Source organism: Zingiber officinale, chromosome 4A (genome assembly GCF_018446385.1).
Source record: "Zingiber officinale cultivar Zhangliang chromosome 4A, Zo_v1.1, whole genome shotgun sequence".
Lineage (NCBI taxonomy): Eukaryota > Viridiplantae > Streptophyta > Magnoliopsida > Zingiberales > Zingiberaceae > Zingiber > Zingiber officinale.
Window position 1 is genome coordinate 33,434,509 of NC_055992.1, and position 20,178 is coordinate 33,454,686.

At 40.4% G+C, this 20,178-nt stretch overlaps 1 protein-coding gene and 1 long non-coding RNA gene across 5 annotated transcripts in view; one reads left to right on the forward strand and one right to left on the reverse strand.

Annotated features, from left to right (window-relative positions):
• Positions 1–20,178, reverse strand: part of LOC121969790 (uncharacterized protein YnbD-like) — a 73,391-nt gene that overhangs the window by 34,553 nt on the left and 18,660 nt on the right. Inside the window, exon 3 of one of the 2 annotated variants that reach the window (XM_042520039.1) lies at positions 5,181–5,955. The exons of the other annotated variant lie outside the window; for it this stretch is intronic. Within the exon in view, the coding sequence (XP_042375973.1) occupies positions 5,921–5,955 (35 nt within the window). The 3' untranslated portion in view covers positions 5,181–5,920. Of the gene's footprint in view, positions 1–5,180; positions 5,956–20,178 lie in introns of those variants that run through there. 2 annotated transcript variants of the gene reach the window in all.
• Positions 16,005–17,123, forward strand: LOC121969791. Of its 3 annotated transcripts, none has more exons than XR_006108658.1 (4): positions 16,005–16,297; positions 16,463–16,710; positions 16,785–16,875; positions 17,107–17,122. It is a non-coding gene; the product is annotated as an uncharacterized LOC121969791 (long non-coding RNA). The 3 variants fall into 3 exon arrangements; XR_006108659.1 differs by lacking the exon at positions 16,005–16,297 and adding an exon at positions 16,309–16,380; XR_006108657.1 differs by lacking the exon at positions 16,005–16,297 and having other exon boundaries at positions 16,602–16,710; positions 17,107–17,123.

Sequence of the window (20,178 nt, forward strand, 5' to 3'; positions counted from 1 at the left end):
TGGTGATACTTCTTCCACTAGCCTTCTTAAACAAGGATACTCCATTTCTACATTGGCAAGCTCCTAAAGCATTTTCTTCCCAAGCCTCAAGAGAGATATATGAGTTGTCCACACAGTTACAAGAGACTCGCAAACTACTTGAGGCAGAATCTAAAAACCTGAGTCAATGGAGAACCTCTGCAGAAAACTTCGAGTCTCAAGTTAAATCAGAGATCAATCTTCGCACTGAGCTAACATCAAGACTAGATAAGCTTACTACAGAGAATGCTTAGTTATCATCTCAGACACAAGCATTAAAGGATACTCATGCTTTAGAATTGGCTGCTAAAGTTTCCGAGTTACACTCTAAGGACACAAAGATAACCTCTCTATGTTCATCCTTAACCGAAGCCCAAGCAGACATCTCTACTAAGAAGACTGAACTGAAAGCTTCTCAAGATAATCTAGTAGACTATCAGGAGGGTGAAGATGACCGATTCGAAAAGAAGAAAAGAATACTTCTCGAGTCTCCTGTATTCAATGCTCCTATCGTTGCTTCCATCGTCAAGGCTTTCAATCATGGGGTTGATGGGCCCATAGAACAATTAAAAGAAATAGGATATCTGGCTTCCGACCCTCCAGCTAATTTCCTTGATCGTAGAAGATTACTTAAGACCCGACCTCCTGATTTGTTTCCTAAACTGATCTAATCCTCAACGTATCTTTGTAATGCATAATCTTTTTTAACAATTTTAATCGTTAGCCCTTTCTTATGATGTTTCAAATATTTGTACAATTTGTTTTTATCCTTATCCATTAAGTATCTGGAAAATTGTATACTTAGATGAGGTTATGTTAATTTTTTCTGCAATTGATTTGATTTTATTACTGAATGATTGAGTTAATATTTGTTTTTTAATAAGAATTGGCATTCATTTACTTTTAATATTCGCTCGGATTTGTTCTATTGTCTTTAGATTTATTATTCATTAGTCTTGTACAGGAGGATTACCCTTATTTTAATCCATACTTATTATTTCTCGATAGTAACCTTTGTCTACCTTTTATTAACTAAACGGGTTTGCTTACTTCTGTATTTATTTTCGCTCAGACTTAATACTCGTCTAGCCCTTATCGGCCGACCGAATATATATATATATATATATATATATATATATACTTATTTTGAAATAACTTTAAGACTCGATAGGCTCATAATGACCGATGGAGTTTATACGTATATATGTTTTGAATTGGCTTTAAGGCCCGATCTACCTATTATGGCTAACCGAATTTATAATACGAAAAGCATATAATTCATGTTTTATATCATAAATATTTGGTCGTTCTTGGAATTTTGGAACTTTTAAGTTTAACCTTGGTAATGGCTCTAATATCTTGGGAACATAATCTTTTGTGTCGATTACCAATACTGTTTTCCTATTGGTGACACGTGTGTTAAAGTGTACCCATCTTATTATATCCGCCGCCTTATCAATCCATCCAATGGTTCCCCTTGACCCCACTTTTTTTATCACCTCGATCTAACATTCCTACTTAAAACACCTTTTTCGATACCTTGCTAAGGCTTTTAAGAGAAAAAAGTGGAAAATCTCTAACACTTCGTCTTCTTCCTCCAGTTTGCCTATTTATTACTTTTCGCCTTCCGCTAGCTTTTCTTCTTGTTCCTACTGATCCTTCCTGTTAACAATATCGACATCCGATGAATGGTACACTCAATGTTTTTCCAGATTTACTGTACAAGAGGCCTATGAGCTTCAATGGAACTATGGTTTTCCTCCATACCTAGCCGCTCCTACTTCAAAGGATCGTCCTCACCTCCCTCCTTCAGAGAGTGTGGCAATCTTCTGGGAATAGGTTTTATCAGGTTTTAGGTTTCCTATTCATCCCTTTTTTATTAATGTTAGTAGATTTTTTGGCCTTCCCCTGAATCAACTCATCCCCCAATCATTTTCTATTATGGTTGATTTTGTTGTCATTTCTCGCTTACTTGACTTTCCTTTATCTCCTCGCATATTCCACCATTTCTTCATTCCCCATCAAGTGGAAGATAGCTTATTTAAGTTTCAATCATGCCTAAATCCACTCTATTCCATAGAATTCCACCTCAAGGAGAATGGCGGGACAATTTCTTTTTTATGCACCTTTCTTCTCCTCCACCATATCTGATAACCTGACAGCGAAACCTTCCCCCTATTCCCTAATTAGGCGATATTTTTGAAGATCTCGTCCTTCGCTCTTCCATGGGAAAATTGAAAGGTGCAAAGCTTAACTTACCTACCTTAATCGCAGAAGATTTATTATTTGCCTTTGGTCTTAGGCAAGCCGACACAGCCTTAGACGTCCCCTTTAGTAATATTATTCTCCTTATATATATTTTTTTGTCATTTTCATATTGTTCTTAACATGAGTTTCTCTTTTCTCTGGCAGATGTTATCCTTCCCGCTTTCATGTACAAGAATACTCGCCTAACAAGAGCAGTCTTGAATAGAATGGGGGAAGACTTATTAAGGGATCGTCGTCTCAATCATCCTTCCTCTTCTCTTGGTTTACTACCTCCATCTGTGCAACCCAGGGAATTCTCAAGCTTATCAGAATAGGAAGATCCCTTCATTGTGAAGCATAAGACTTGAAAGAGATGACTTGAGGGCATAATGATCTCTCCTATTGAGATTGTATTTATAATAATTTACAATATAATTACAGCTCAATGATTTACAGCAATTAAGAATAATTAATGCTAATTAATGCTAATTAAAGCTAATTAAAGCTTGCTAAAAATAATCAAGACAGCTAGCTAGCATAATTTACACCTCAGAGCTTTCCTAAATAATCTATAATCTCGACACTCCCCCTCAAGCTGGTTTAAATATATCTTCCATACCCAGCTTGCTTACTAGACATTCAAATTATCTTTTGTGTAGCCCTTTTGTAAGTAGATCAGCAACCTGTTCAATGGTGGGAATATAGTCCACACTAATAACATGATTGTCTATTTTTTCTTTGATGAAGTGCTTGTCGACTTCCACATGCTTTGTGCGATCATGAAGTACTGGATTGTGTGCAATTGAAATTGCTGCTCTGTTGTCACAGTGCATCTTTATTGGCGCCAACTCTGATATCTTCAATTCCAATAATAGTCTCTTGATCCACAAAACTTCACATATTCCATGAGCTAAGGCTCTAAACTCAGCCTCTACGCTGCTTCGAGCTACCACATTTTGTTTCTTGCTACGCCAAGTGACCAAATTACCACCCACAAACGAGCAATATCCCGAAGTAGACCTTCTATCAGTTAGACTTCCTGCCCAGTCAGCATCAGTGTAAGCTTCAACTTGTAGATGTCCCCGGGTTTTAAACAGAAGTCCTTTACCGGGTGTTCTCTTTAGATACCTTAGGATCCGATACACAGCATCGAAGTGTTCAAACCCAGGCGAGTGCATGAATTGGCTAACTACACTTACTGGAAATGCTATATCAGGCCGAGTGTGTGATAGATAAATCAGTCTCCCGACAAGTCTTTGATAGCGCTCCCTTTCCTTTACTGATTCTGTCGTTGCTGGTTGTAGTTTGACGTAAGGCTCCATAGGCGTCTCAGCTGGCTTACATCCCAGCATACCAGTTTCGGTCAGCAAGTCAAGGACATATTTTCGTTGGTTGACAAATATACCTTCTTTGGACCTTGCAAACTCCATGCCAAGAAAGTATTTTAACACTCCCAAGTCCTTGATTTCAAATTCTTTTGCAAGCTTTCCTTTAAGTTCTTCAAGTTCCTTGTAGTCACTCCCTGTTAGGATAATATCATCAACATATACAATAAGCACAGCTGTTTTACCTTCCTTTGAGTGTTTGTAAAACATGGTGTGATCAGCTTGACTTTGAACATAACCAAGTCGCTTCACAACTTTGCCAAAGCGTTCAAACCATGCCCTTGGGGATTGCTTTAGACCATACAAGGCCTTCTTCAGTTTACACACCTTTCCGACTCCGAACTTTCTTTCAAAACCTGGAGGGAGGCTCATAAGTACTTCTTCATCTAGATCTCCATTTAGGAAGGCATTTTTAACATCCAGCTGATATAAGGGCCATTTGAGATTGACCGCAAGTGACAGAAGAACTCGAATTGAGTTAATTTTTGCGACAGGAGCAAATGTTTCCTGGTAATCTATTCCATATGTCTGTGTAAAGCCTTTTGCTACAAGCCTTGCCTTATATCTCTCTACACTTCCATCTGGTTTACTCTTTATAGTGAAGAGCCATCTGCACCCTACTATCTTTTGATCCTTAGGTGCTTCAACAATTTCCCAAGTATCATTTTTCTGTAAGGCATTCATTTCTTCAAACATTGCTAATCTCCAATCCTTGTCCTCCAGTGCTTCCTGAATATTTCTAGGTACAACAAGTTTTGAAATATTAATAGTAAATGCCTTATGTGATTCGGATAAATGATCATGGGTTATGTATCTGGCAAAGGGATGTTTGGTACAGGTTCGGGTACCTTTTCGAAAAGCAATGGGGAGGTCAAGATTGTCAGGGTCATTTTCTTGTGGAACAATTGAGGTTGGACTAGTAGACTCAAGAATAATAGGTAAAGTGGAGTTTTCATGTGAGTTAGGGGAAAAAGAGGTACCTGGAGTATTCAGTGTTCCTTCGCCCGGGGCTTCCAAAGAGGCTTGTGCTGGAATGGTTAATTCATCTCTACTTCTTCCAAGGACATTTCTCCTAGAATAAACCAAAGGTTCAAGGATATTTCGATTTTTTTCCATTCGAAGTATTTCCTTTTCTGATAGACCAATTTCATGGTTGACAATTATGGGTTCGGACTCCCCATTATTTTCATTTTGAGATTTTTGAGGTTGGTCAATAACCAAATTTGGAAGAGTTCTAGTTATCTCCCAAAAATTTGGTTCCCTTAGATTCTCCCCCTGAATCAAATTTTTCGTAAAATATGGTTTGGTTTCCATGAAAGTGGCATCCATTGTTATAAAGAACCGTTTTTTTAGAGGACAAAAAAATTTGTAGCCTTTGCGATTTGCAGCATAGCCTATAAAAACACATTTTTCTGCCCTAGGATCTAATTTTGACCGTGATCTCTTAGGTATGTGTACATAAGCGGTGCAACCAAATACTTTAAGGGGTAAATCAGAATTGATGCGAGATTCAGGGAAGTATTTTTTCAGACATTGCAACGGCGTGATGTAGTTTAAAACTCTAGTAGGCATCCTATTAATTAAATAAGTTGTTGTTAGAATTGCATCTCCCCACAAGTACTTTGGAATATTCATGTAAAACATTATGGCCCTAGCAACTTCAAGTAAGTGCCTATTTTTTCTTTCAGAGACTCCATTTTGTTCTGGAGTATCAGGACATGTTGATTGATGTAAGATGCCTTTTTCCCTCAAAAATATTTCTACAGATTGATTGAAATATTCTGTACCATTATCTGTTCTCAAAATACTTATTTTTGTTTGAAATTGGTTTTCAATCAAATTGTAGAATTCTTTAAAAATTTTCTCAACCTCATTCTTGTTTCTCATCAAAAAAAACCCAACAGAGTCGAGTATGGTCATCGGTAAAGCTTACAAACCATTTTTGTCCTGATGATGTAGTTACCTTTGAGGGTCCCCACACATCACTGTGGAATAAGTAAAAAGGCTTTGATTCAAGGTAAGGTCTAGAGACATATGTTTTACGAGGACTTTTTGCAAGAGTACAACTTTCGCATTGAAAATCTAAGGGGTTCATATTTTTAAACAAATCAGGGAATAAATGTTTCATATATGAAAAACTAGGGTGACCTAAACGGCAATGCCAAACCATTATTTGATCATAAACAGAAAGAGAACTAATACTACTAAGTCCTTGCACAATTTCCTTACTAGGTAAAATGTCCTCAAAGTAGTAAAGACCATTCACCATTTTAGCACTGCCAATCGTCTTGCCCGAGCTCCGGTCCTGAAAGGTACAATGAGAGTCACAAAAAACTACACGACAGTTAGAGTCTTTGGATAATTTACTGACTGAAAGAAGATTGCATGTAAGTTTAGGTACATAGAGAACAGACTTAAGATCTATATTCTCAGAAATTTGGACTGAACCTTTTCCGGCAATAGGTGAAAAACTTCCATCTGCAATCTTAACCTTTTTATTTTCAAGACAGGGTGAGTATAGTTTTAACAATTTCAAGGAATTGGTCATATGATCAGATGCTCCAGAATCAATTATCCATGGAGTAGAAATTCCGAAACCACATGGAAAGGCAATTATTTCGTTACCTGTATGCGCCACAGAAACATTAGGAGTACTGGATGATGGGTTTGAAGTTAACAGTGCTAGAAGTTGCTCCAGATGCTCTTTTGTGATGGTGCTAGCAGTAGTCATTGCCTCATTCGCAGTGGGAAAGATACGTCCATTTTTCTCACCTGATTTGCTTTTAAAGTTGGCAGGTTTGCCATGAATTTTCCAGCAAGTTTCTCGGGTGTGACGTGGCTTGTTGCAAAAGTCGCACCACAGAACTGATTTTTCTTCTGGTTTACGTAGATTGGCAGTGCCTCTGCGTATGTTTGAGCCTGTAGAGGTAAGGGCTGAACCTTCAATGATAGTCGTAGGTCCTTTTTTGCCAAGCATAACATTCCTCCGGCTGTCCTCCCTTCTAACTTCGGAGAAGACTTCACCGAGGGATGGTAGTGGTCTCCTACCAATGATTCTTCCTCTTACCTCATCGAACTCAACATTAAGGCCAGCCAAGAATTTGAAGATACGACTGCCTTCCACTGTTTTCTTGTGGTACTGTCCATCTTCAACATTCTTCCACTCATATGCATCAAAAAGATCAAGGTCCTGCCAGATCCTCTTCAAGGAGTTGAAATACTTGGTGACCGGTTCTTCTCCTTGCCGCAATTCACCAAGTTTGAGAGTCAACTCAAAGATTTGGGACTGATTCCCCAAATCAGAGTACATCTGATTTATGTTTTCCCATAATTCATATGCCGTAGGGAAACACATATAATTTGCGCCAATCTCCTCTTCCATGGAATTTACGAGCCATGTCATTACCATGGAATTTTCGGCATCCCATGTAGCATACATTGGGTCTTTTCCGATGGAGTTTTCTTTTCACCCGTTAAATAGCCCATCATTCCTCGGCCCCGAATATACATCTTCACTGATTGCGACCACCGTAAGAAGTTGTCGCCGTTCAGCTTGATGGTGGTTATCTGGGTGGGATGTGAGGAGGACTGAGGAATGGTGGTGGATTCGCTGGAGTGTTCAGACATGACTTTGGCTTAAGAAATTTCTGGACAGGGAAGGATGGCTCTGATACCAACTTGAAAGAGATGACTTGAGGGCACAATGATCTCTCCTATTGAGATTGTATTTATAATAATTTACAATATAATTACAGCTCAATGATTTACAGCAATTAAGAATAATTAATGCTAATTAATGCTAATTAATGCTAATTAAAGCTTGCTAAAAATAATCAAGACAGCTAGCTAGCATAATTTACACCTTAGAGCTTTCCTAAATAATCTATATTCTCGACAATAAGAAACCCTGTACCTCATCCTCATGTCCACTTATCTCCACCATAGCTACTTTTGAGCAGATTCCTATTACTCCCTCCAAAATCTCCTATACTATAGGTAAGGAACCTGCGCCTCCTACATATGCTTATTCCAGTTCTACACTCAATATGATAAGACCAGGGTTTCTTAATCCTATGTCTCGTGTTATTCCTCTAGTTGTTCCTTCACTCGAGGCGGCACCAATTGTCCCTGTGGCTTCATCGCCCCTGCTTCAGGATTTAACTTCTTCTCCCACCAGGGCCCATGCCAAAAGAATCCCTTGCAGGAGATCGGTCATTCCTGGGCCTATTGAAACACCTATTGAACAAGATCCTTCATCGAGTGGCCTTACGCCTCCTGATCCATCTTCACAAGCTTCCTTGGCCACTTCTGAACTTCCTCCTTCTTCTTCACAACCCACAATTTCCACCAGCTCCTCCATCCTTTTTAAACAATCTCATGATTACCATCCCAGCTTCGTCAAGCACCCATTCCTGCCTCATGTGGGATACTTCAGCTAAAAGGTGTCTTAACTGAGTCATGGATGCATTCTCAAGCACATATAAGGGAGCGCACCATTTCTGAACGTGCCAAGCTACTGCAGTAAGTTTGTAATTGAATTTCCTTTCTCTATGGTTATAAAGTGTAACATCTATGGTTATAAAGTATAACTATGCTGCTATATTATTTTAGTTCTACGCCTCGAGCTTACATTTGGGTCAGCTAGCTGCGGATTTGGAAAGGACTAATCGAGTTTTAAAAGACAAAGTGGAGGAATTACAAGCTGCCTCCAACCTCCCTAATGATGAACTCAATCAGCTACGAGGCAAAGTAAATTCACAGGCTGAACTCAACGCTAACCTAGAGAAATCCTTATAAGATTGTCGTCAATTACTACAATCTCGAGAAGAAGAAAAGAAAGACTTGGAACTTCAATTACAGCGGAATACATCTCAACTCAGGGTAAAGAAATCTCTGAAAGACAAAGCACTCTCAGATTTATCCCACAAAACTACTCTTTTGGAACAATTACAAGCATCCCATGACTCTATGTCTCCTGAGCTAGCTCAAGAATTAACCTCTAAAGATTTTACCTTGTTTCAACAACAGGAAAGACTACGAGCCCAAGATTCGCAGATAAATTCACTTTTGAAAGAGCTAGAGAATGTTAAAGCAGAGAAAACTACCTTACAGGGAGAGAAAAATAGCCTACAATCTGAACTCCAGACATATAAGGTAGGTGAGGAGGAGCGCTGGGAAAGCAGGCGCAAATCCTATTTAGATTCCCCTGAGTTTGGTAAGGAATATGCTCGACGCGTCGTAGGAACTCTCACCCAATCTATTGAAGGGGTAGTTAGACAATTAAGATAGGAGAGTTACCTATCGGGAGAAACCTCCTCCCTTATTTGTAAACCGCCGACGACTAAACAAGGAGCTTCCAAAAGACTTCCTAAGTAGATTTGAATGAACTTAAAATCTTGTATTTGTACTTTCTTATCATTTTATCACTATTGTACACTACTTGCTATATATTAAATATTAATAAAAATTTACAATTACTTGTCTTTCCTTGTGTAGCTTCCCATGTCTTCGGAACCAGACAAGTATCCATATAAATCAACTCTTTCAATATATTCGCCATATATATCTTGTAAAAAAAAACCCATAAAGAAATTACAATAAAAAGAAGTAGACCTCATAGTTATCTCCTGAGTGGTATATAATGCTGAATGAATTCTTCCTGATGATCTCCGGGCTTCTATGATAGGTTGAACGCCTTGTTCATATAAAGAACTCTTGACCTATCTAATAAGCCGGTCAAGCATATATTCCCGGACGAAATAACTATACATGATGAACCAATCGGCCTTATACCACTGAAAGAAGTGAGATAAATATAATACTCACAATCCATATGCTTTGATTAACTTGTTGAGAGTTTAAAGTCTCCGGTTCCCCTTAATAGAGTCTGTCCGATCACCCCTTAAGGCCCTCGATCGACTAACTAGAGGTTTAAAGTCTCCGGTTCCCTTAAGGGAGCCTGTCCGGTCACCCCTTAAGGTCCCCAATCGACTAACTGAAGGTCTAAAATCTCCGGTTCCCTTTAAGGGAGACTGTCCGATCACCCCTTAAGATCCCTAATCAACTAAATGAAGGTTTAAAGTCTCCGGTTGCCCTTAAGAGAGTCTGTCTGGTCATCCCTTAAGATCCCCGATCGACTGTATTAAGGTTTAAAGTCTCTGGTTCCCCTTAAGGGAGTCTATCCGGTCACCCCTTAAGGTCCCCGATCGACTGCATGAAGGTTTAAAGTCTCCAGTTCCCCTTACAGGAGCATGTCCGGTCACCCCTTAAGGTCCCCGATCAACTACATGAAGGGAAACTAATATATTTGTTCAAGAAAATGTGTATATTTCCTCTTAATAGCATTCGTGCTTTCCATTAATTACACCATAGAACTGAACACCATGTATAAATAGATCACAAGCATTCTTGTTATGTTCGATAAGGCTGTAAATGGTTAACACTCCAAGGTCGTTTAAGATTTCTTCCATCTACATCGTGGAGATAATATGAGCCCAAAGCAAGTTTTTGTATCACTTTGTAGGGTTTTCCCCATGGCGGCTCTAATTTGTTAACATCCCCGACTGGTTTGATGCACTTCCAAACTAAATCACCTACTTGAAAGAACCTGGGAATAATCCTTTTGTTATAATTTTGTCTCATTCTCTGGTGATAGGATATAAGCCAAGTTGCTACCTTGTCCCACACTTCTTCTACCAGATCGAGCTCCATAAGGCGTCGCTCTGAATTATCTTCATCATACAAACGCCTTCGATCAGATTCAACTCTGATTTCAATTGGGACCACTGCTTCACCACCATATATTAAATGAAACGGAGTTATCCCTGTCGATTCTCGAGGGGTGGTATGGTATGCTCATACAATAAGAAATGGTTCCACTATATTCATCCCCCACTAATCAAAGGGACATGATACAATGGAAGTCTTCAATAATTCAGTGGGATGATGAGGAATATTCTGATGTTTCTGACAAAATAAGCATGTTCTTACAAGTTGAGCAACATCAGCTTGTAAAGTTGGCCAAAAATATCTAGCTAATAATATTTTTCTAGCAAGAGATCGTCCTCCCATATGACTACCACAAGAACTCTGATGCACTTCATGTAGAATATACTGCATATCATTTAGTCCAATACACTTGAGTAGGGGACTAGAGAAAGCCCTTTTATATAACTGAACCCCTAGCATAGTATATCAACTAGCTCTCTTCTTAAATACACGTGCTTGCTCTCCGTTAGCTGGCAAGATACCTTACTGTAAAAATATGATGATTGATGCCCTCCAATCACCTTGTATCTCCACATCCGCATGTTGCTCAATACAAGACACCAACACTGTTTGTTCCACAGGTCTATCTAAACTCCAAGGTATTATAGAGGAAGCCAATTTAATCAGTTCATCTGCTACTTGATTACCTGATCAACCAATCTTTTGTATATTTACTTCTCGGAATCCAACCTTCAACTTATCAAATGCTTCTGCATATAATTTGAGTCTCTCACTATTGATTTCAAAATTGTCTGTTAGTTGTTGTGCTGCCAACTGAGAATCAGAATAAATCAAACCCCGAGTGGCTCCTACATGCCTTGTAGCTTGTAATCCTGCTATTAACGTCTCATACTTTGCCTCATTGTTAGTAGCTATGTAATTTAATCAAACAGATAGTTGCATTCGATCTTCCCTTGGTGATATAAGAAGAATTCTTATTCCACTGTCTTACCATGTAAAGGACCCATCAACATCTATTTTCCAAGTTTCTTCTTTTTTTGGACCTTGTATTTCTGTTATAAAATCGGCTAAGGCTTGAGCTTTGATTGCCGCTCAGGGTTGATACTGTATATCATATTTACTAAGTTCAGTTGTCCATTTAATAAGTCGTCCCGATGCCTCCAGGTTAATGAGTACTCGACCCAAAGTGTTGCTAGTTAGTACTATGATTGGGTGTGATAAGAAGTAAGGACGCAATCTCCGAGCGACCAGAATCAATCCGTAAATCAATTTCTCGAGTGTGGTGTAGCGACATTCGGCTCCTTTTGATAAATGACTTAAGAAATACACAGGTTGTTGTTCTTTTCCCTCTTGCCTCACCAAAACTGAGTCAACATCATGCTCATTAGCTGACAGATAAACTCACAAAGTCTCTCCCACTATTGGTTTGACTAATACAGGCAGAGTAGACAAATAATTTTTTAATTCTTCAAATGTCTTGTCACAATCTTCATCCCATTGAGTATCTTGAAGAAAGGAAGATTTCGATCGACCGATCGAGAGATAAAGCGTGATAGAGTAGTGATTAGACTGATTAAGCTCTGCTCCTCCTTCATGTTACGTGGTGGAGCCATATCTTGAAGCGTCTATACTTTGCTGGGATTAGCTTCTATCTCCCGCTCAGTCACCATGTATCCTAAGAATTTTTTACTTTTGCCTCCAAATAAACATTTGTAAGGGTTGAGCTTAAGTCCATACCGCCTCAGAGTTCCACAGGTTTCTTCTATGTCCACACATAAATCTGAGGCTCTTAAAGATTTGATAAGAATGTCATCCACATAAACCTCCATATTCCTCCTGATCTTCTTTTGAAAAACCTTATTCATAAGTCTTTGATAGGTGGCCCCTGTATTCTTTAGTTCGAAAGGCATAACATTATAGCAATAAGTACCTTCAGCAATTATAAAACTAACTTTTTCTTGATCCTCCTTAGCAAGTGGGACTTGATGATATCCCTGATAAGCATCTAGCATACATATAAACTCACACCTAGCAGTAGAATCCACCATCTGATCGATGCGAAGCAAGGGTTAATAATCCTTTGGGCAAGCTTTATTAAGATCCCGGAAGTCTATGCACACTCGCCATTTGTTCCTAGGCTTGGAGACCAGGACAACATTAGCCAACCAACTAGGGAATTGAACTTCTCGAATGTAACCAGCTTCTAATAGTTTATCCACCTCTTCCTTGATGATTTTATTTTGATCAGCTCCAAAATCCTACTTCCTCTGTTTGACCGGTTGAGCATCAGGATACATATGAAGCGCATGCTCCATGACCATAGGAGATACTCCTGTTACCTCCTTAGGCGTCCAGGTGAATACATCATTATTACGTATTAAATATTGTATCAACTCGGCTTTCAGTTTTGGTTCCAGATCTAATGCCACTTGAGTAACAGCTTTCGGTCGGCCAAATTGAATCTGTACCTCCTCCTTTTCTTCATATACCAAGGCGAGCGGCCCTTCCTGAATGACATTAACCTCCATTCTTTACATCTTCCATGCGTCGCCCTGACTATCTCCATGTAGCACCTGCGCGCTACCAATTGATCACCCTTTACCTCCCCCTACTTGATCATCCATAGGAAATTTAATTTTTTAACAAAAGGTAGAAATGATCGCTCGGAATTCATTTAAGGTCGGTCGACCCAAGATAATATTATATGCAGAGGGCGCATCCACCATCATGAAAAACGATCGGCGCGTCCTCATTAAGGGCTCTTCTTCCAAAGATATAGCCAATTTTATCTGACTCAACGGCTGAATTTCATTTCCAGTGAACCCATTCAGTGAAGTCACCATGGGTTGCAGCTCGCTTGGATCTATCTGCAACTGATTAAAAGCTTGTTTGAAAATAATATTAACTGAACTACCAGTATCAATGAAGGTTTGAGAAATGTTATAATTAGCTATAATAGCCTTGATTATTAATGCATCATCATCTTCTACCCCTCCAGATCTCTGGGCCCAAAGCTAATTTATGACTCGGGCGCCTTTTCTGCACTGCACCCCACAACATGAATTTCCAGTCGCCGAGCATGTGATTTCCTTGCCCGGTTGGAATCACCATCCGTTAGCCCTCCAGCTATCATGTTAATATTACTGCGGGGAGCGTTGCTACGATTTTCTTCTTGTCGGACTGATGTTGCTTCGTGTTGTGGTTGACCGGGTGCTTGAGCTTGCCCGGTCAGGAGTGGTAGAACTCCTATCTACAGATCCGTCGTTTGGTACTCCAGCTTAAGCAGACTATCCTACCTCAGATATTGTCGGCGATTTGGGGCTGGAGAACGCCGCCGATATCGAGGATTATGAGCTTGCAGATTCCTCAGGGTATAATAATTTTCTGTACTATGGGTGCTCGTTAAATGGTATGTGCACCACTTTCGTGGGATCTCTTAAGGAACTCCCACGTGTTGAATAGCTTGAGGTCGCAGGTCAGGATGTCATTGGGGAGGAACTGCGCGAGGCCCCTAGGTGGCTAAGCAGGTACCACCGAACGGTCCACATTTGGAACAGCAGTAGGAGTAACAACTTCCTTTCTCCAAGCAGCTTGAGCTTCCTCTACATTAATAAACTCAGTCGCTCGCTCGATCAATAAATCAAAATTGGTCGGAGAGTTTCTGACCAAATCCTTGAAGAAATCATTATCATTAAGCCCTTGAGAAAAAACACTTACCAAGATCTCGGTGGTGGCCATAGGTACATCTATGGCTACCTGATTGAACCTTTTAACATAGGCTTGAATAGATTCCTTCGGCCCCTGTTTAATTGAAAAGAGACTCCGGGGGGTCTTGTGACATCACCGATTACTAGAAAAATGATAAAGAAATACCTTGCGAAAATCCTTGAAACAACGAATAGAATTATCTGGTAATTGCTTGAACCACCTTTGAGCTGCTACTCCAAAGGTAGCAAGGAACATCCGACATTTAATACCGTCGGTAAATTGTTAAAGGAGAGCCACATTTTCAAATTTAAGAAGATGATCTTCTAGATCGGTTGTCCCAGAATATTCTCCGATATTTAAATTTTTATAATACTTCGGCAGAGGATCAACCCGCACTTGTTGAGAAAATGGAGTGGCAATCCTCTTAGGAGAACTATCGTTGGCGACAATCTTCCCTTTGTGTTTGTCCCGCATAAGCGCTTCTCCAGAAGATTCTTGTGGAACTTCCCTTCGTCCTCCTTGCTCTAAAGGTGTGTGAAGAAATACTTGAGGACGTCAAACTGGGGAGAGAGGAGTAGGAAGCAAACAAATAGGATCCTCCTCCTCCCCCCTTCTCTCCCTTAGATAAGAAGTTGTTGATATCGCCTAATTTGGAGCTATGGGCAATGTACCACCAGTATTGACTTGTTGTTGCTGCTGTAATAGTTTTTGCACTCTGGCGTTGATGAGTAACTTCAGATCTTCTTGCGTCATAGTTATGGTGTTAGGTTTTCCAGCTTCCTCCATCTTGTAGCGTCAGATCTAGGTGAAAATTCCTACAGACGACGTCAAATTTAATCCTGTCTAAAATCTGCGAGGTGGTGCGCTGACTCCGGTGAACGGTGGTTTCTGACGAAGATGCACTCCTAGGGATCTGGAAAAGCTCTTTAACGGTCCTACGCACAGTGAGACGAGCCAACAAAGCGTTAATGACCAAAGATCGGGGTGGGGATCCTGGCTAGGCCCTCCGACGCTCAAGTCAGTTCTCCTCTCTCAAAGGTGGAAGAAGAAGAAAAATAAGAAGTACAGTAATGAAAGTACTTAGAAGCAGTGTTTTGGATGCTATAGTTTGCGTACCTTACCAACGAAAAAGATCCCCCTTTTTATACTACCTGATATAACATCCGTAGTCATAAGGTGGTCCTCGGTTTGTTAGAAGATGTAGTCATCCTCTATAATTCAAGTAATAATCCTTTAAGGAATCTTTTTTTTACCTCAGATATACCTTTTTTGTCGTTTGTGACTCATATTCATGATAAAGTATGCATAAGAACACATCACTATAACTGAAGAAGCTTCTAGAAGATATTTCCCGCCAAATTTGTCAGACTGTCATACTTATGTACTTCTGTTAAACATGTCTCGACTGGTCATTCAAGTCGTATATAATGAGAATGCCCTCTGTTAAGCATGTTCTGGTCAGTCATTCAAGCCGGTCGCATATATAATGAGAATACCCTCTGTTAAGCATGTTCTGGTCGATCATTCAAGCCGGTCACATATATTATGAGAATACCTTCTGTTGAGCATGTTCCGGCCGAGAATGTACTATAAGCTTTATAAAGCTGAGCACCTTTACGCTCGGTCACGCTTCGTTCGGCTGAGCGCATATAAGTACATTGGTGCTCACTCGGTTTTCACTCGACCAGTAATATACTGTAAAATACCGGAAATAGGCGAATATTAATAAGGGAATTTTCCGGAATTTTTGGAAATTTTTCGGGAATTTTTCGGAGCTCGTATGGACGAGTTTACGGGGATAAAACGGGGTTCCAGGAAAGCCTGTTTGGGTTACCCCATTTAAACGAGGAAATGTTTATTTCTTAAATTCCTTTTTCTTTTTATTTTGTTTTCTCTTTTTCTTTATTTCCTCCGCTTCTTTCCCCGCACACCCGACGCCGAAACCTTTCTCCCCGCGCGTCCTTCTCTTCTTCCCCACGCGAACCCGTGCCCTAACTGCCTCTCCCCAACCGGCGACGCAAAATCGCCATTTCCCCTCGCCTCTCCTCCTCTTATCTTCTCTGTGAGCCACTCTGTCCAAATCCTTTTCGGCGCCGGAGCAATTCTTCTCGGCCGGTGAAGCCTCGTGAGCCGAAGCAGTGGTGTCGCCACCCTTCTTTTCCGCGACGCTGGTGCCTCCTCTCGGCCCGTCCACCCCCGCCGGCCACCAGGTCTGACCCAGCGCCGCGGCGACTTCCTCTGCCCTAGCACCCTCTGTCTATCACGGCGACGCCACTTTGCCCTAGCCGTTGCAGTAAAGGGGGAAAATCTTGTTGTTTCTCTGGTCTCCTTCGATTTCTTAACATCGTTCTTCTTTCGGTCTCGGTAATAAGCAGCGAAGAGGCGTGGGATCTGTTCCACACCAGCCATTTGGGTGAAGGGATAGCTATTGTCTTCACCAACTGTTGTCCGATCTTCTTCTCTGTTCCGGCTCGGCACATTGTGGCATTTGGATTTCACCAGAGGAAGCTTCAAACCTGTTTGGGCTTTAGCCATTCTTATTGAGGATGATCCACAGCTTCGGACATAACTTCCAGCAGCAAGATCTGTGTTTGTGAGTTGGCAGGAAGATACTTAGAGTGAGGTAAGCTTCGGTTGTTGATTAGGATTGTTGTTTGATTGGTTATTATCGATCTTGATTTCATCTGATCCGAACAGTGAAGAATTTCAGCAGCCAACAACCCTTGACGGCAGTAATTCCAGCCAGCAACTCTTTGATTCCAGTACAAACCAGTGGCTGTGAATTTAGGTATGGTGTAGGATAATGGATCCTTGTCATAGATTGAGTTGGTTTTAAATTAATCTAATGGAATGATTAGGGTTAAGACAATTAACCCTAGTCAATTGTTAGATTTAATTTAGGTAGGCAAATGGTTATGTTGATTAGGGTTTTCCCTAATTTAGTCTCGAGGATTTTATTTAGCTATTTAAATTCTTATGAATTTTAGCTAAATAAAAATATATATGTTGATTGGTACAGGACTTTGATTCGAGACGGTGTCTCGACGAGGGATCTATTTCGGATTGGACCATTTCTTATTGGAGACGGGTACTTTTGACTTATTGTCTTTGATATGCTTAGTAATTAAATTAACAAGATGCATTAATTGTGTTTCTTACTTGTTTCGGTTAATCACTGCCCAATACATGCTACCTGTTGATTGATTGTTTGTTTACATCTTGTATGGATATGTACCTGATTCCACATGCTCATGGGTAGTGATATAACCATAATTTTACCATGTCAGGACCTAGGTTTGATACCTTATATGATCAGATACCTTGATATGATTCATTCACTTTGGTGCACATTATGATATGTCCAGAGATTGGTTTAGTATATTATCATGTTTAGTGACATGCACCATACGCATGATTGCATGCTGAGTGATTGATTGCTCCTTTATTGTCGAGCACTTTGCCAGTTTCATCACTGTTCGGTGCTCCGTTGTGACGCTCATGGGTAGCGGGACACAGCGTGGTAGCACGTCAGTTTGACTCTTCCGGTGCTCCGTTGGTCCGCTCATGGGTAGTGTGACGCAGCGTGTAGCACGTTAGAGATCCCTCCCCGTCACAGTGTACCGGGAGATGAGAGCATGGCGCTCCCCCATTTATGATTTGGGGTAGGAGTATGTATGTACTCCGACAGCATCCCGTCCACTTCGGTCACTCATCAGGAGTAGTGATGCAGAGTGCACGGTCGTCACAGCCCTACCCACTCGGTCCCACTGTTGTTGTGAGTCGGCTGACTGGCGTCAGGGGTGACCATGACATTGGCATCATATGCATGATGCATTTATTGTTTGTGTTTGTGTTTGTTGCACTTATATGCTGCACATTGCTTGGATACCTTGATTGACATGCATACATGATATCTATACCACTCGGTCTGTTTGTCCTTATACCCAGGTCCTGGTTAGTACAGTTTCTCTCCTGCTTACTTCAGCTTGGCATTTACCTTTATTCATCAGGAGACTGTACGCATGATTAGTGCTAGGTGTTATTTCTTTACTTTGCATATCAATTGTACCTGCTGAGTGTTGGACTCACCCCGCCTCCATTGTTGTTATTTTCAGGTTGATGCTGTCAGGAGGGAGTTCCAGTTGCTAGTCCCCTGCAGACCTCCAGCTATTTGCTATCGTTTGTATTGTTTTTGATTCTCACTTGACTATATTTGGATTTGGATGTTGAATACTTAGATATTATATAATTTGTCCCGTTGATAGATTTGTTTTCGATTTTATACTACTACTACATGCCTGCCTGGACGGCAGAAGAGGTAAGAAAAATCGGATTTGGGCTTTACGAGTGTAGTTGAGTAGGGTTGATTTCGAGTCAGAGTGTTAATATGTTGTTTATTTTATTAACTGCGTGGTTGTGACAGCCAGAGGCTGAATATCTTTATAAACTGCGTGGTGTTTGTTTTTATTTATTGTTATCATTCCAGCCGCCTGTGGCTGATGTATATGTGATATGTAGAAAGTTTCATATTGTCCGCCGTACAGGGGAGATGCTGCCGAAATTTCTTCGGACAGAGACTCCTCTGGGGCGTGACATATACTAAAAGCTTTATACGACCAAGTGTCTTTCTACTCGGTAAAGCTTTATCCGGCCGAGTGCATGCAAGCACATTGGTGCTCGCTCGGCCTTTACTCGGTCAGTAATATACTAAAAGCTTTATAAGGTCAAATACCTTTATGCTCGGTCGAACTTTGCCCGGCTGAGCGAATGTAAGCACATTGGTGCTCGCTCGGCCTTCACTCGGCCGGTAATATACTAAAAGCTTTATAAGGCTAAATACCTTTATGCTCGGTCGAGTTTTGTCCGACCGAGCATATGTAAGTACATTAGTGCTCGCTCGGCCTTCACTCGGCCGGTAATATACTAAAAGCTTTATAAGGCTAAATACCTTTATACTCGATCGAGCTTTGTCCGGTCGAGCATATGTAAGCACATTGGTGCTCGCTCGGCCTTCACTCGGCCGGTAATATACTAAAAGTTTTATAAGGCTAAATACCTTTATGCTCAGTCGAGCTTTGTACGGCCGAGCATATATAACCACATTGGTGCTCGCTCAATCTTCACTCGGTCGGTAATGTACTAAAAGCTTTATAAGGCCAAATATCTTTATGCTCGGCCAAGCTTTGTCAAGCCGAGCACATGTAAGTACATTGGTTCTCGCTCGACCTTCACTCGACCGATAATATACTAAAAGCTTTATAAGGCTAAATATCTTTATGCTCGGTCGAGCTTTGTCCGGCCGAGCACATATAAGCATGTTGGTGCTCGCTTGGCCTTCACTCGGCCGGTAACATACTAAAAGCTTTATAAGACTAATTACCTTTATGCTCGGTCGGGCATTGTTCGGTCGAGCACATGTAAGCACATTGATGCCTGCTCGGCCTTCACTCGACCGGTAATATACTAAAAACTGTATAAGACTAAGTACCTTTTCGCCTGACCGAGAGCCTGCAAAAAGTCTTTTATTTGGTCGCTCATTATCCTATTAATCATATATTCACCCAGCTATATACCCCTCCTTTCTTTCTCGACCATGACTTCTACTTCATTCGACAGGCCGATCTATCATAACTCATATTACTTACCAATATCTTAAAGGCTTGGGTCTTGTGGGAAGAATGATTTTGTAACAATATATAGATTGATAATATTATATTAATTATGGGAAGTGATAACATAACTAATTTTCATAAAGGTTTAGTTTTTTACATAAGCTTGTTTAAAAAAAATTGTTAGATTTTTTATGATTTTTATTAGAAAAGACTATTCTTTTATGAAGAATAAGTCAGATAATCAATCTATAAAAAAAGACAGATTCAATGTATTAGACAAGTTTTAGTAAATACAATTTTCAATAGAGTATCAAAGATATTCTTTTTCCCTAAAGTCTAAATCTTGGCGAGTACCGTATCTCGCCTCAAAACCTTAAACTATTCTTTTCCCCTAAATCCACTATTCTTTTTTATTAAACTCTATGTCTCGTCTCCGGAAGAACGGGGTCTATTACGCCTCAAAGTCATTGGTCCATCAT